This window comes from Malaclemys terrapin, chromosome 4 (genome assembly GCF_027887155.1).
Source record: "Malaclemys terrapin pileata isolate rMalTer1 chromosome 4, rMalTer1.hap1, whole genome shotgun sequence".
NCBI lineage: Eukaryota > Metazoa > Chordata > Testudines > Emydidae > Malaclemys > Malaclemys terrapin.
This window is the reverse complement of record NC_071508.1, coordinates 134,080,221-134,093,033: the sequence shown is the minus strand read 5'-3', so window position 1 is coordinate 134,093,033 and position 12,813 is coordinate 134,080,221. Positions and strand designations below refer to the sequence as shown.

General features: G+C 38.2%; 1 protein-coding gene across 1 annotated transcript in view; it reads right to left on the bottom strand.

The window, feature by feature from the left end:
• ASPG (asparaginase) overlaps nt 1-12,813 on the bottom strand; it is an 80,436-nt gene that overhangs the window by 42,360 nt on the left and 25,263 nt on the right. Inside the window, 3 exon segments of the mRNA XM_054024666.1 lie at nt 5,994-6,120; nt 7,858-7,941; nt 10,371-10,496. Coding sequence (XP_053880641.1) covers nt 5,994-6,120; nt 7,858-7,941; nt 10,371-10,496 — 337 coding nt within the window.

The window sequence follows — 12,813 nt, the reverse complement described above, 5'->3', positions numbered from 1 at the left end:
AAAATGTTACAGCACTTATCCCATAAGAGAGATCTATTTTAAACAAAATTAATAAAGCCAGAAAACTTTCCTCTAGTTAGCATCATTCCCCACACCGAGAGTTTTGCCGATCTGCTTAATACAGATCATGACTTCAGGGATAAGAGTAGCAGTTATCTTTACAAATGACATTTTTCCATCCTGCAAATAACACCACTCGTACATTCTGCTCTGGCTTCCAACCTAATTAATCCAACTGAGCTGGATTAGTTCTCAAACAAACAAAAGTATAAATCCTTCCATGTCCAGCTAAGGCTTGTTCTGAGCCATTTCAAATCATGCAGAGAGCCGTACACAATCTCATTCAGCAATTCTTTTGCACTGTTTGTGTTACCATATACAATATCCAAGAAATGGAGAAATTTTCCATGTCATGGCTCAATTTATGCACAATTTATGTCATTCTGTTGGATGAACATTCTATCCCACAACTTCTGCAGCTACATCAGGTTGTCTGGATTGTTCGATGAAAATAATCTTAAGAACTGCCAATATGAAGTAAGGAAGCTTATGGATAGGCAGATGACGTATGAGAATTTCTACCTTTCTGTGTTCAGAATAATGCTTTATGGACTCCTATATGATGAACTGGCTAACTAGAGAAGTTATTCATTGAGCTTTTGGCACATTGCAACAGATAACGAGCAACCTGTTCTGACTTGGATGGGCTATGCTTGTAAAAAAAGCTTTCAACTGATGTAGCATACATACTCCTCTGCATTATGTAAATTTGAGTACAAAGCTGATTATTTTAGGAACAAAGATAAGCACATTATTCATCTTCCTCAGAAACAGGCAAGCCCCTAAAAAGGATGTACACTATTTAAAAAGTTAGGTAATTATATTTTAGTGTACTAAATGTCCAACATGGCCTGGGGAAGGAAGGCAAACAGGCCAAAGCATATGAGATATAAAAACAAAAATTTAAAACCTTAAAGGTTTTCAAAATTGGGTGCCTAAAATTAGACATCTACAAATGTGGTCTGATTTTCAAATGTGCTAAGCATTCACAATTCCCTTTTGACTTCAGACCCTTCTGAAATAATCAGGACACTTTCTGAGGAGTCTAATTTTAAGCAGCCAAGTTTGAAAGTTTTGACCTTCATACATAACTGTACGCTAAACCATTTTTGACAGAGGGATTGGGGGCAGAAGGCGTGGTGGTGTCCTGAAGTCTGGCTAGCTTCTGTTCCACTGTTAAGCCTCAGCACGAACCAGACTGTGACACCATTGTTACCATACAATCCAGTTGAAGTATGAACAGGTTGGTTTAGTATATTGTGAAGACTCTTTAAGATTTTAAATTTGTGTTTTATATCCCACAAGATGTAATATCTGAGATATCCGTGACAGGATGTCAGAATGTGTGTACTAAGGATGTTGTTCACTTGAAAGGTTTAGAATTACTGAATAGAAAGGAGTAGGAATGTGGAAGGTTCCAGGGTCATAGGTCCTGGAAGGTAAGTGAAGACCTCTTTTCCCTTTACAGAAGTATCAGATGGTGAAAGTCTCGTCTCTTTCTGTCTAATCTAATAAAGACAAGACCATACATCAGGACAGAGGGAAAGAAATCAAATTAATACAACACATTCTAGAAAGCAGCAAACTTTTGTTAGGCAACACATACACAAACGCCACAATACAGGTTTGAACTCATTCATTATAGGAGTACAGTAGCTCTAAAAGTGACACCTCCCTAAGGAGTGGTGACTGAACTCAAAGTTCTGAAATCAAACAAGAAATACAGCTTTTAATGATCGCGAAGCTCCAGTCAAACAGCAGCACTTTCTTCTTACCCTTCTCTGCAAAGTGACAGGCAAGTCGTACCATTATATAAGCTACACAAGTGTTCATTAGAATTCAGGGTGACAGCCAATGGGTGGAGAGCACAAACCAACTTATGGATGGTTCTTAAAGGTGGAAAGCAAGACAAAAAAATACAGCCGCCTTTTTCTGGCAATAATTTGTCATAATTGATACACGCCTTTTGAAATGAGTCTATCCCAACTAAATATTCATTCCAACAATAAACATGCCTGTATTTGTAAGAAAAAATACCTCAATGTATAGAGCTGGCATTTACCTTGATAATATGAATAAATAAATGACTTGGGCTTTTTACTATGTACAACCGGAACTGCCTAATACCGCCAAGCAAAACACAGTAACTTGGCCCCTGATAACTAACCATCCTCTATCTTTTACATTAGTGATGCTATGAAGGTTGATAGTGCGCATCCTCACAACTTTCCCTGTTGTATCTATCTGCAAAGTCCAGCAATTTTTTTATGTACTTGATTTTTCCTGCATAAATCTTTCAATGTTTCTTTAAAAAATAAACAAAACCAAACCACAATGATGACAACCTCAGCCCTCAAAATCCCTATGCTAACAAACCATATGCATGTGTGATGGAGAAAAACTAGGTAGAATAAAGAAGCAGATTTTAGTTTGATACTTTCACGCAATAAAATACTTTCCGATGATTTAGTTGGGGATTGATCCTGCTTTGAGCAGGGGGTTGGACTAGATGACCTCCTGAGGTCCCTTCCAATCCTGATATTCTATGATTCTATGAATAAAGAGTAGCTGAAGTGAGAAATAAATTATGAAATGCACTGAGACTGTGTCCTTATACACTGTACTTAGTAATTAGCCTGGGCTTCTTTTTTGTCTGCCCTGTTCAAATCTGTAAGGCACCCCTGGAGTCAAAGTCTATTCTTGATCACTGAAGATATTACAAATATATTTTTTAATGTATTCCAATGTTTTTTGTCCTATGCTGCTTCAGGAGCTTAAAGTATTTCATGGGCGCTTCCTGAGGCTTGTTCACATGAACAACACTTTGGAATCTTTTCACCGCTGCCTACAAGAATCAAGCTTGCCAGATCCAAAATTTTGGGGAAGTTGATACAGCCAGTGCATCCAGAGATGGACAATGGAACTGAAAGGAAGGTGCTGAAAAAGCCACAGGAAACTTCTAAATATTGACCAGGGACATTAAAGGAAAAGAGGACTGATGAGGTCAGAAACCAACCACAAGGATTGATCAGTGGGAGCATGGATCAATGGGGAAAAAATGAGAGGAGCAACTGGAGGTGAAGAGGCTGCTGCAGATGCACAGAATGCAGATTAACCTTCTCTATTCTGCCTCACTCTTTGGTTCTGAGACAGATACAGCATAGCATAGCTCTCTACCCACCAGCAGTATCTCTCCACCTCGCCCTTCTGCACCAATTAATCAGTCATAGTGGGCTCTGGTCCCATTATACTCCCACCTTCCATTCTCTTGCTGGAAACAGATAATCAACTCCTCCTAATCTCTCTCTCACACACCTTCCAAGCCCAGCCTGTCTCCCAGTTTGTAGACCTGTGGAGCTGGATTCTCAGAGGAAAGTTTCTGTAGACTGCCTATATCTCCTTCTGGAACTGACAGCAGATCGGCAGCAGACTGAAGCAGCCAGGGCCGGCTCCAGCTTTTTTGCTTCCCCAAGCAGCGAAGAGAAAGTCCGAGAGGGACTTGCTGCCGAAGACCCGGACGTGCCGCCCCCTTCCATGGGCCGCCCCAAGCACCAGTTTGCTGTGCTGGTGCCTGGAGCCAGCCCTGGAAGCAGCAAAAGAGATGGACTTGTCTGAAAAAAGTGAAGGAAGACAATGTACACAAGCAATTTAAATGGTTAAAAATAGCTGGGTTGGTTTGGTGTGTTTTTAAAAGCCCCAAATGGTTCCTTTTCTCCACAAGAGCTTCTCATGAGGATTCTAGGAGTGCACTCAGGGAAAATAACCATGTTTTAAAAAATTTATTTTAGACAGAGTAAAGCTGCACTAGTTATAGATACTGTCTGTATTCTGTGAACTATGGATTTCCAAAATGAAACAATCATTCAGTACTGACACTTCCACTTTGGACAAGTGGCACTACACTAACAATGCAATCAATTGAAACAAATAGTAATAATGGGGCAATTCATGCCATCAGTTTTTAAGCACAACTCCCCATTGATTTCAATGGGGGAGTTCTGCTTACAATTTAATGGGATATTATGGCCAGGAAAAAGTAACTGATAGCTTTATCGTTTTTCTACTACAAAAAACAGGTACTTATAAAGCAGATCATTTGAACCCAAGAAAGATTTTACATAAAGTTTGATTCCATTATTGATCATTAAGAAAATCCAATATTTATAATGTCATTTGTCCCAGTTTATAAAAATTCAGTAAAAAAATTCAAGACAACCCATCCCAGTATTCAGAAATAGTACAGAGGGAAGCGTTCTGGTTAACCGAATACATTAAATTTTTTCCTTAACTACAGAAGTCATTTATTTGCCTGAGTTAATTTTAACTAAATTGTGATAGCAAAAGTAAGAAAGAGATTCCCTTTATCTCCCAGATGTTCTGAAGGCAGTTATTGTGGGGGATCTCACAAGATGCACCTCAGTTCTGAGAAGTACAAACCTACTACACCTCTACCCCGATATAACACGAATTCGGATATAATGCGGTAAAGCAGTGCTCCAGGGGGGTGGGGCTGCGCACTCCGGTGGATCAAAGCAAGTTCGATATAATGCAGTTTCACCTATAACACGGTAAGATTGTTTGGCTCCCGAGGACAGTGTTATATCGAGGTAGAGGTATATTCCAATCTTGGAATGTGGCTGAACGGACTGTCAATTACTTGAAATTTAAAAAAAATAAATTATAGTTGGGTGGTTTTTTTTTTAACAGTGCTCATCATCATAGTATCTATATAAACATTAATGGAATTATCCTTACAAGAGCGTTCTGAGGTAGGGAAGTATTATTAACTTAATTTTTCAACTGGGGAAAACTGAGGGACAGAGAAGTTAAGTGACTTCTTAAGGTTACACAGGAGGCCTGTGACACAGCCAGGAATAGAACTCGGATCTTCCAAATCCTAATCAAATGTCTTAGCCACAGTACCAGTCTTTTCAACAACACTAACAAGAGAGGTTTTTCAAGTTAGGTGGACAACCACTAGGGACTAGAGATGACGGAAGGAAGTGAAAGGTTAGTGCATCCATTCTCTGCACCACTTCTACCCCAGATATATTTTTTAATTTAACTGGACACCAGCACGAACAGATAATTTTCAGAAGTATGAAATATATCTTAGTCAAGGTTTGTAGTGACCCCTTGACACCTTGACGTTTTAAATAAGTTTCTTCACCAAAAAGGAACTTCATCCATCACATTTGCACAATCATTTGTGACAGTAACTTTGCATACTGGTACTGAAATCCTTATGTATTTTTTTAATAATTAAAAAAAACCAGAAACACACATCCAGATTGCCTAATGTCTAAATAAATTAGGAAGAAAGATCAAATTTTAGACCTACCAAAATTAACAGTGTCCCTCTGATTTAAAAGGATCTTAGTTTCTTAAGCACCTAATAAAGCGCCTTACCATGAACTATGACTATGAACCAAAGTGCAGACACAAACGATCTGTCAAAAACTGTACAGATGCTGCCCCACCTGCTGTGCCTTATTCAGGGTTCAGTTTAATCATTAAAGAGATTAAACCACTTTGTTCTTTCATTTTTCCCTACCTTATTTTATCCCCAGACCAAGCATTTTTGTGGCAGAAGGGCATATTCCCAAAATGCTTCCCTCCCAAGAGTCTGGATATTTGGTAAGAATCAATCCAGCCATGTCTATGTATAACAGAGAACTGTACAAAATCTACCTGCAGTTTAATCGCTGATTCTTATATCTTATACAACTATCATTTTAACAGCTTCTAGGGCACATGGTGTGGTGTCAAGACACAAACGGCATAACCCAATGCTTTTAAATCACATCCATACTTAAGAAAATGTGTGTCTCAATTGTGTAAGTACTGATCAAATCCTGAAACAGCTCTTGAGGAAGGTAGTGCACTTTTGCATGTGTCATAAATTACAGGGCTTAAACGATGAAATTGCTTACCTGTAATATCAACCTCAGCATTTGCAAGTGGAGGCAGGTTAGGTGAGGAAAAGGCATTGAAACTCCCAGCATCCACCTTAGTCACCCTATTTCCCCTGTACAGCTTATGATAAAAATACAGGCACACCTACAAGAAAAATAAAGAAACATGTCTGTGTAGAAGCCAGTAATTAAAGATATAAACAAATACTGTTGTCTTCCCCTTTTAAAATGTTTTCTAAATCTTTAAACTAATGAGAAGTACTTAGAGGTTGGCAGATTTACAACTCTGACACTTTTTTTTTTTTAAAAAGTGGAATGCCTGTCACTTTATGGATTGTTCTTTAACTCTTAACAAGTTAAACGTTAACTAGCTACCTAATTCCCTCACAAGAGCAGGCAAAGTCTAGGAAAGACGGCGAAGGCTGTTTCTTTAGGGTTTTTTGGTCAAGTTTAAGTGGAGGTAGGTGAGAAGAAAAGAGAGGACTTTTAAAGAGATGTCATAAGCATCTGAAAATTGGAGTCCAATTGCTTTTTGGTGGCCCACACAAAATGGTCAAGATTTTCCAAAGGGACTAGTGGTTTGGATACATTCGTTTTTGGGTGCCCAACTTAAGATGCCTAAAAGGCATCAGGCAACTCCATGCTTAGTGAAAAGTCAGTCCCCTTCAAAGGTCTCAAGCTGAACTCCATAAAAATTACGGCACTGCAAATTACTAAAAACAATGAGTCGTCCTTGTGGCACCTTAGAGACTAACAAATTTATTTGGGCATAAGCTTTCATGGGCTAGAACCCACTTCATCAGATGCATGGAGTGGAAAATACAGGAGCAGGTATAAATACATGAAAAGATGGGAGTTGCAAACTGGACACCATCAAATTAGGCCTGAATAAAGACTGGGAATGGTTGGGTCATTACAAAACCTAAACCTAATTTCCCCCATACTAATTTTCCCCTACTGTTACTCACACCTTCTTGTCAACTTGTCAAATGGGCCACTCTCATTACCACTACAAAAGTTATTTTTCCTCACTTGGTATCCTACTGTTAAATTGAATTGTCTCGTTAGACTGACCTCACACTTGGTAAGGCAACTCCCATCTTTTCGTGTATTTATACCTGCGCCTGTATTTTCCACTCCATGCATCTGATGAAGTGGGTTTTAGCCCACAAAAACTTATGCCCAAATAAATTTGTTAGTCTCTAAGATGCCACAAGGACTCCTCGTTCTTTTTGCTGATACAGACTAACACGTCTACCTCTCTGAAACCTGAAAATTACTAGTCACTTTGGAAAGTCTTGGTCAGTAAGCTGCTGAACTTAACCCACATCAAACTGGCAGTGTCAGAACAGAGACAGACTGAATGAGGGTGAAAACTGAACTACTGTCTCTCTCTGCTTGATGGGTGGGTTCTGCTGGTCAGATTTCAAACATATTAGTGAGGCAGTGTGGGGAAGCTTCCACAGCTCTGAGTGTGATGTCCTTTATTAACATAACAGGCACTACAATCTCTACAGAGACAGAAATTCTCTACATTTTACCAGTACTAAACTTCTCTTCAATTTTAACTATTCCCACCACCTCCACTCAACTACTTGTTTCGAGTCCCAAGCACAGTGTGCAAATGAAAATCTTTGATTTCAAGTCTACTGCGCCAGTATGTCAGAGACATGACAAGTCTATACAATATATTAGGAACATACTGGTAAGTTAAACCTGACAACAGTGTGTGCACTGTGTCAGATGGGGGTCTGTTAACCTTGATGGGGTTCCTTTAAAGATCAATGCATATTCCTTCTTGGTTAACAGATATATTTTAAAAGTGTAAACATTTGGTTTTACTAAATTCAGGAAAGCAAATTCTGATGCTAGGGAAACAGACCTCAGGAATTACAAACTGTCCAGCAATCAGCAGCGCCCCTAGTAGGTTGGCTCGACCATCATTCCGCAATTCATATATAGGCACCTAAAAAGAAGAGACTGAAATTACACCCCATTTCTTATATATAAACAGCAGAAGAGATTCCAGTTCATGCAATACAAATCCAGTATAAATACATGAATAATTTATGTAACAATCAAGGCAATCTCCCATTATATCATTTACGGTGAATAAGATTTACTTCTTCATCCAAACTAACTATTTTAGACAGAAGCAGATGGTGGAATTTCTCCCTCTGAATGTAAAACAGATTTTTTTCATAAAATATATCATTGGCTTTTTCATATTTTTCCTCTTATTGTAATAGCTTTATTTAAAAAAAAAATCTCATTAAAGAAATTATTCTGGTCTGATTAAGCAATTGCATATTTTCTTTCAGAAGGGAAAGCCAGGTTAGCAACAACATCAAGAACAGAAAATGTGTGTATTCAATTCTTCAGTGAGGAAGCATGAGGCAGAAAAGTGTACAGAGAGTAAGATGAGCAACAGCCTCACTTCATTCTGAGTCACCCATAGCATCATCTGAGGATATAATTTGCCCTCCCCTTCCTGGCTGAATATAAAAGGCGAACAGGTAGTTTGTTATTGACAGAATAGGACAAGACTAAATGTAGAGACTTAGTGTGTTACTTAAAGGATGATGACTTCTAAGCCTTTTTAGAATGAATCTTTATTAGCAAAATCATCCCCAATGTCTGAGCGACTTTAAACAATGCAAAAGTTAAGATTGCATGCTCTGCTTCTGGTTCATGTGCCAGGCAGATCTGTAAATAATACAGCAAAAAATGAAAGCAAAATCCTTAATTTTTTTTTATAAAGTAAACAGTACATATAATCTTACAGACCCCGACAATTTAGACACAGTGACCTGCATTCTATTCCTTCTTTATCATCCAAATTCTTTACTAAGTCCCAAGTACAAAGTCAATCATGTAATAAATAATAACACTCAGATCTTATATAGCACATTTCATCAGAAGCTCTCAAAGCGCTTTACAAAGGAGGTAAGTATCGTCCTCTTTTTACAGATGGAGAAACTGAGGCACAGAGATTACATGATTTGCCCAAGGTCACCTAGTAGATTAGTAGCAAAGCTGGGAATAAAATCCAGGTCTTCAGAGTCCCAGTCCAGTGCTTTAGACACTAGATTACACTGCCTCTCCTGCACAAACCCAGAGACAACAGTAGGAATACAGAATTATTGTTATTTAATAAAATTGTGATAGTGCCTAGATGCCAATCAGGCTGGGGTCCAATTGTGCTAGGCAATGTACAACCATAGAGCTTACCAAAGAGCTTACAGTCTAAAAAAGAAAAAAAAAACATAACAGATGGATGAAACCAACAAGCAGGTTGAGAAGACAGGGTAACAAAATAATAGGATGTGCATAATTCTTAGTCAATCAGGAGTGGTAATCATAACTTGCTGCCTGCTTACCTATTGTGTTAATAAAAGCATAATATGGCCTGGACCTTTATTACTTGGGAAAATGGATGTTTCTCAGAGCTCAAGTTCATTTTTCAGAGCTAGCAATAAATAAATATTTTTATTTGCAACAGATCACGTTTGATGTGGAAGTTATTGGAAGACAAAAGATGAAATCTCACAATACCATTTTTCAAGTCACTTTTAAGACTAGAGTTGCACTTTTATGTTTAAACAAACAGCAGAGGCCATTCTGGTAAAACAGCAAGTGTAAAATGCACACTGGTGCAAAATAAAAAGTCAGCTTCAGACACAATGTGGTAAGGCCCAATCACCAGGATGATAGAGATGAATAAATTAAAGGAAGTATGCCAACTGTGAAATTGGGCATAAGGCATCCCACTCCTATCCCATGTTAGACACTCCGTGGCCAAGGAAGCACATGCATCCTGTTCTGGCAATCATAAAAGGGTTCAAAATGGGGACAAAGAGTATTGAAGAAATTAAGTTCATTGTCCCCCACAACAAAGAAATGGGTGATTGCTACACTCAGATACAAAAATAATCCACACACAACAACCCAGGACAGGATAACAATTTATAAAGGAATATAAGCCTCCATGCTCCTGGGCTTAAACAAACCACTAACAGCCTGGTTTTAGGCAGATGTTTCCTATATAAAGAGGTTATTACACAATAGCCCACTACAGGATTTGTTGCACCTTCCTCAGAAGCATCCAGTACTGGCCACTGTTGGCAGCTGGACTAGAACCACTACTGGTCTGATTTAATACGGCAATTCTTACGTTTCTAGAATCACTAACAACAAAAAACCTGTGAGCAGATCCTCAGCTGGTGTGAACTGCCATGGCTCTATTGAAATCAATGACAACTGACAATTCATACCAGCTGAGAATCTGCCCCTGCAAGCCTAAAGCATATAGTGTTAATCAGTATACTATACAATTTACATACAGACACACTACAATAAAAATGCATTTGAACTCAGCCTAAAATTAAGGTTTACCTGAGATCCTGTCAGAATAATGGTTTTACCCAAGTTCTCACACATGAAGGATAAAGCCGAAGCAGTATATGCCATTGTGTCCGTGCCATGAAGGATCACAAAACCATCGTATTGTTCATAGTATTTCTGGAAATGGAAAGACAATTTTCACATTAATCAGAATTAGAACAATGCTGTGCTGGTGCTGACACAAATCAGACATATATTGCTTTACTTCTACTACTGCAGGGTGATAATTTTAACTGCTATACGTTAAAAGTACTATATTTTATATATAAAATATGTTTCCTCCTAGAGAAGTCCAGGTTTTCAGTTGAACATAATTAAGAGTTAATAAGGCAATCAACATAAAATCTAGTTCTTCTAGCTAATTATGGAAGAGTCAAAGACAGATTCGTCTATGTATACATATTAATGCAGCATTTTTAAACCAGAAGACTGCTAATTAAGAAAAGTTTAGCAATGGCTTTAAACAGGAATGTCAACATATGTAAATCTGTCGCACAGTCTGATTTCTTGTAGCTGCTTTTACTCTGGAGATTACACCATTTACAAGAACAGATTAGGCAAACCAGTACGATCGTACTAAACCAAAAACAGCCCATTTAATCCGATTGGCAGAAAGGCAAATTGCCAGTGTAAGAGTGCCCTCTTCCGTTCAGAAGTTAACACTGAAGTAACTATTGTATGATGTTTAACTTTTCTTTGGTCATGTTACTATGAATCTGGATTCTCTCACAAAGGCAGATGAATAAGCATGACATTGTCACTACTGTAGGTCCATGGCTAAGTAACAAAGTGAAAGAGCTCTCACAAAAAAGGACCTCTGCTATTGTTAATGTGAACTATTCAAGTCATGTACACATTTTAAAAGTAAGGAATGTGAAGGCCTCATAATATTCTGGGCTGTAATAGTACAAAGGCACGCAGTTCACAGCAGATTCTGTTGGAATGAAGACATCTGCTAGATTTTGGAAGGGGGAAGAGGAAGGCCAAAACCCCTCACTATTTAATGAGCTGTCCATACAAGACATTTCCTAGTGTAATTCTGCTGTCTTCATTTTTTAACTACTATTTTACCTTTGGTTTTCAGTTGAGCATGTGCCAGCAACAGCATGGAAGTCAGCACAAGCATGTTTATTTGTTTTCATGAAATGGAATATTTCTTTTGATGATGTTACTTGCCAGAATAAGCAAGCATTAGTTTAAGTTTTGCACTACCATTTCATCTGATAATATCACCTCCTCTACCACATGCTGATTTCTACCTCTGTACTTGCCTACAGATACTCAAATAGGTACTATTGCCACCTACTCAGAATTTGATGGGGCCATTCCCAATTCTGCAAGCTAAATATGCAGGAAATAAAAGGGTTCAAAAATCTCTTTGGGGACAAATCACCATGTCATGATGCCAAATTGCAACATGCTAAAGTCCGCACTTAAGTTTTGACATGATACTGTGGTGGTGTGTCATGATAAGACTGTCCAAGACAATCAAGCTTAAACTGTGGCTGTGGTCAGAAAAATAATCATGTGTCCCTTCTTACTCAACCAATATGCTCCCTGTGTTTTTTCAGAGTCTCATTTGCTTACACTACAAAAGTAAATTTGATTATTTAATATTCTCATTAGCACTGTAATACTAATGCAGCTATGGGACAGCGAGCTGGATTTGTTTCTGGCCTATGCATCATGAACATATAGTTAACTGACGTTTCAGTGGCAGAATCTTTATTGAGAATGATGCATCAGCCAGAAAGAACGTAGCTTGACTTAAATTCTGAGTTTGAAGGGCTGGCAATTAGAAAAAACATCTTTTAACTTGTAACCTGAGCAGATTTGATCTGAAGATCATTGATTCACAAATGTGAAACCCCACAATTCCATTTTTACAGAGTTATTTTTCAGCATGGAACCAGACTATAAGGGTCCTATTTTATTTGTACTTTACTGCTAAGTGTTACTAACACATGGATGGAAATTTAATTTAGCTTCACATTAAGGACCAGATTCTTATCTGGTATGAACTGGTGTAGTTCCATTGACTTCAGTGGAGTTAGCAGATTTACATCATTTGAGGATGTACCCCACAGACTGAGCTCAAATCCACCACCACTAGCCACCTCCTTCCAGGCAGTTTTCCAATAAGATGATACAGAAGCTAAGAGTAGCACACTGATCAAAATATGTATCTTGATTTCTTTCTCATGCTCCAAAACAATAGAAAACAATCAAAATGCATATTTCTTAGACAAAGCGTCTCTTTTTGACAAGTCATCAGCATGCCACCATTATGCTCTGTAAATGTACAAGATAAATTATGTGTCTCCACCTTGTGATAGCATGCACTTAAACAGGAAAGTTGAAATGAGAGCTACACATTAACAGAGAGGAAAGAGCAACAGAGAGTCCTTTGGCACTTTTAAGACTAACAGAGTAT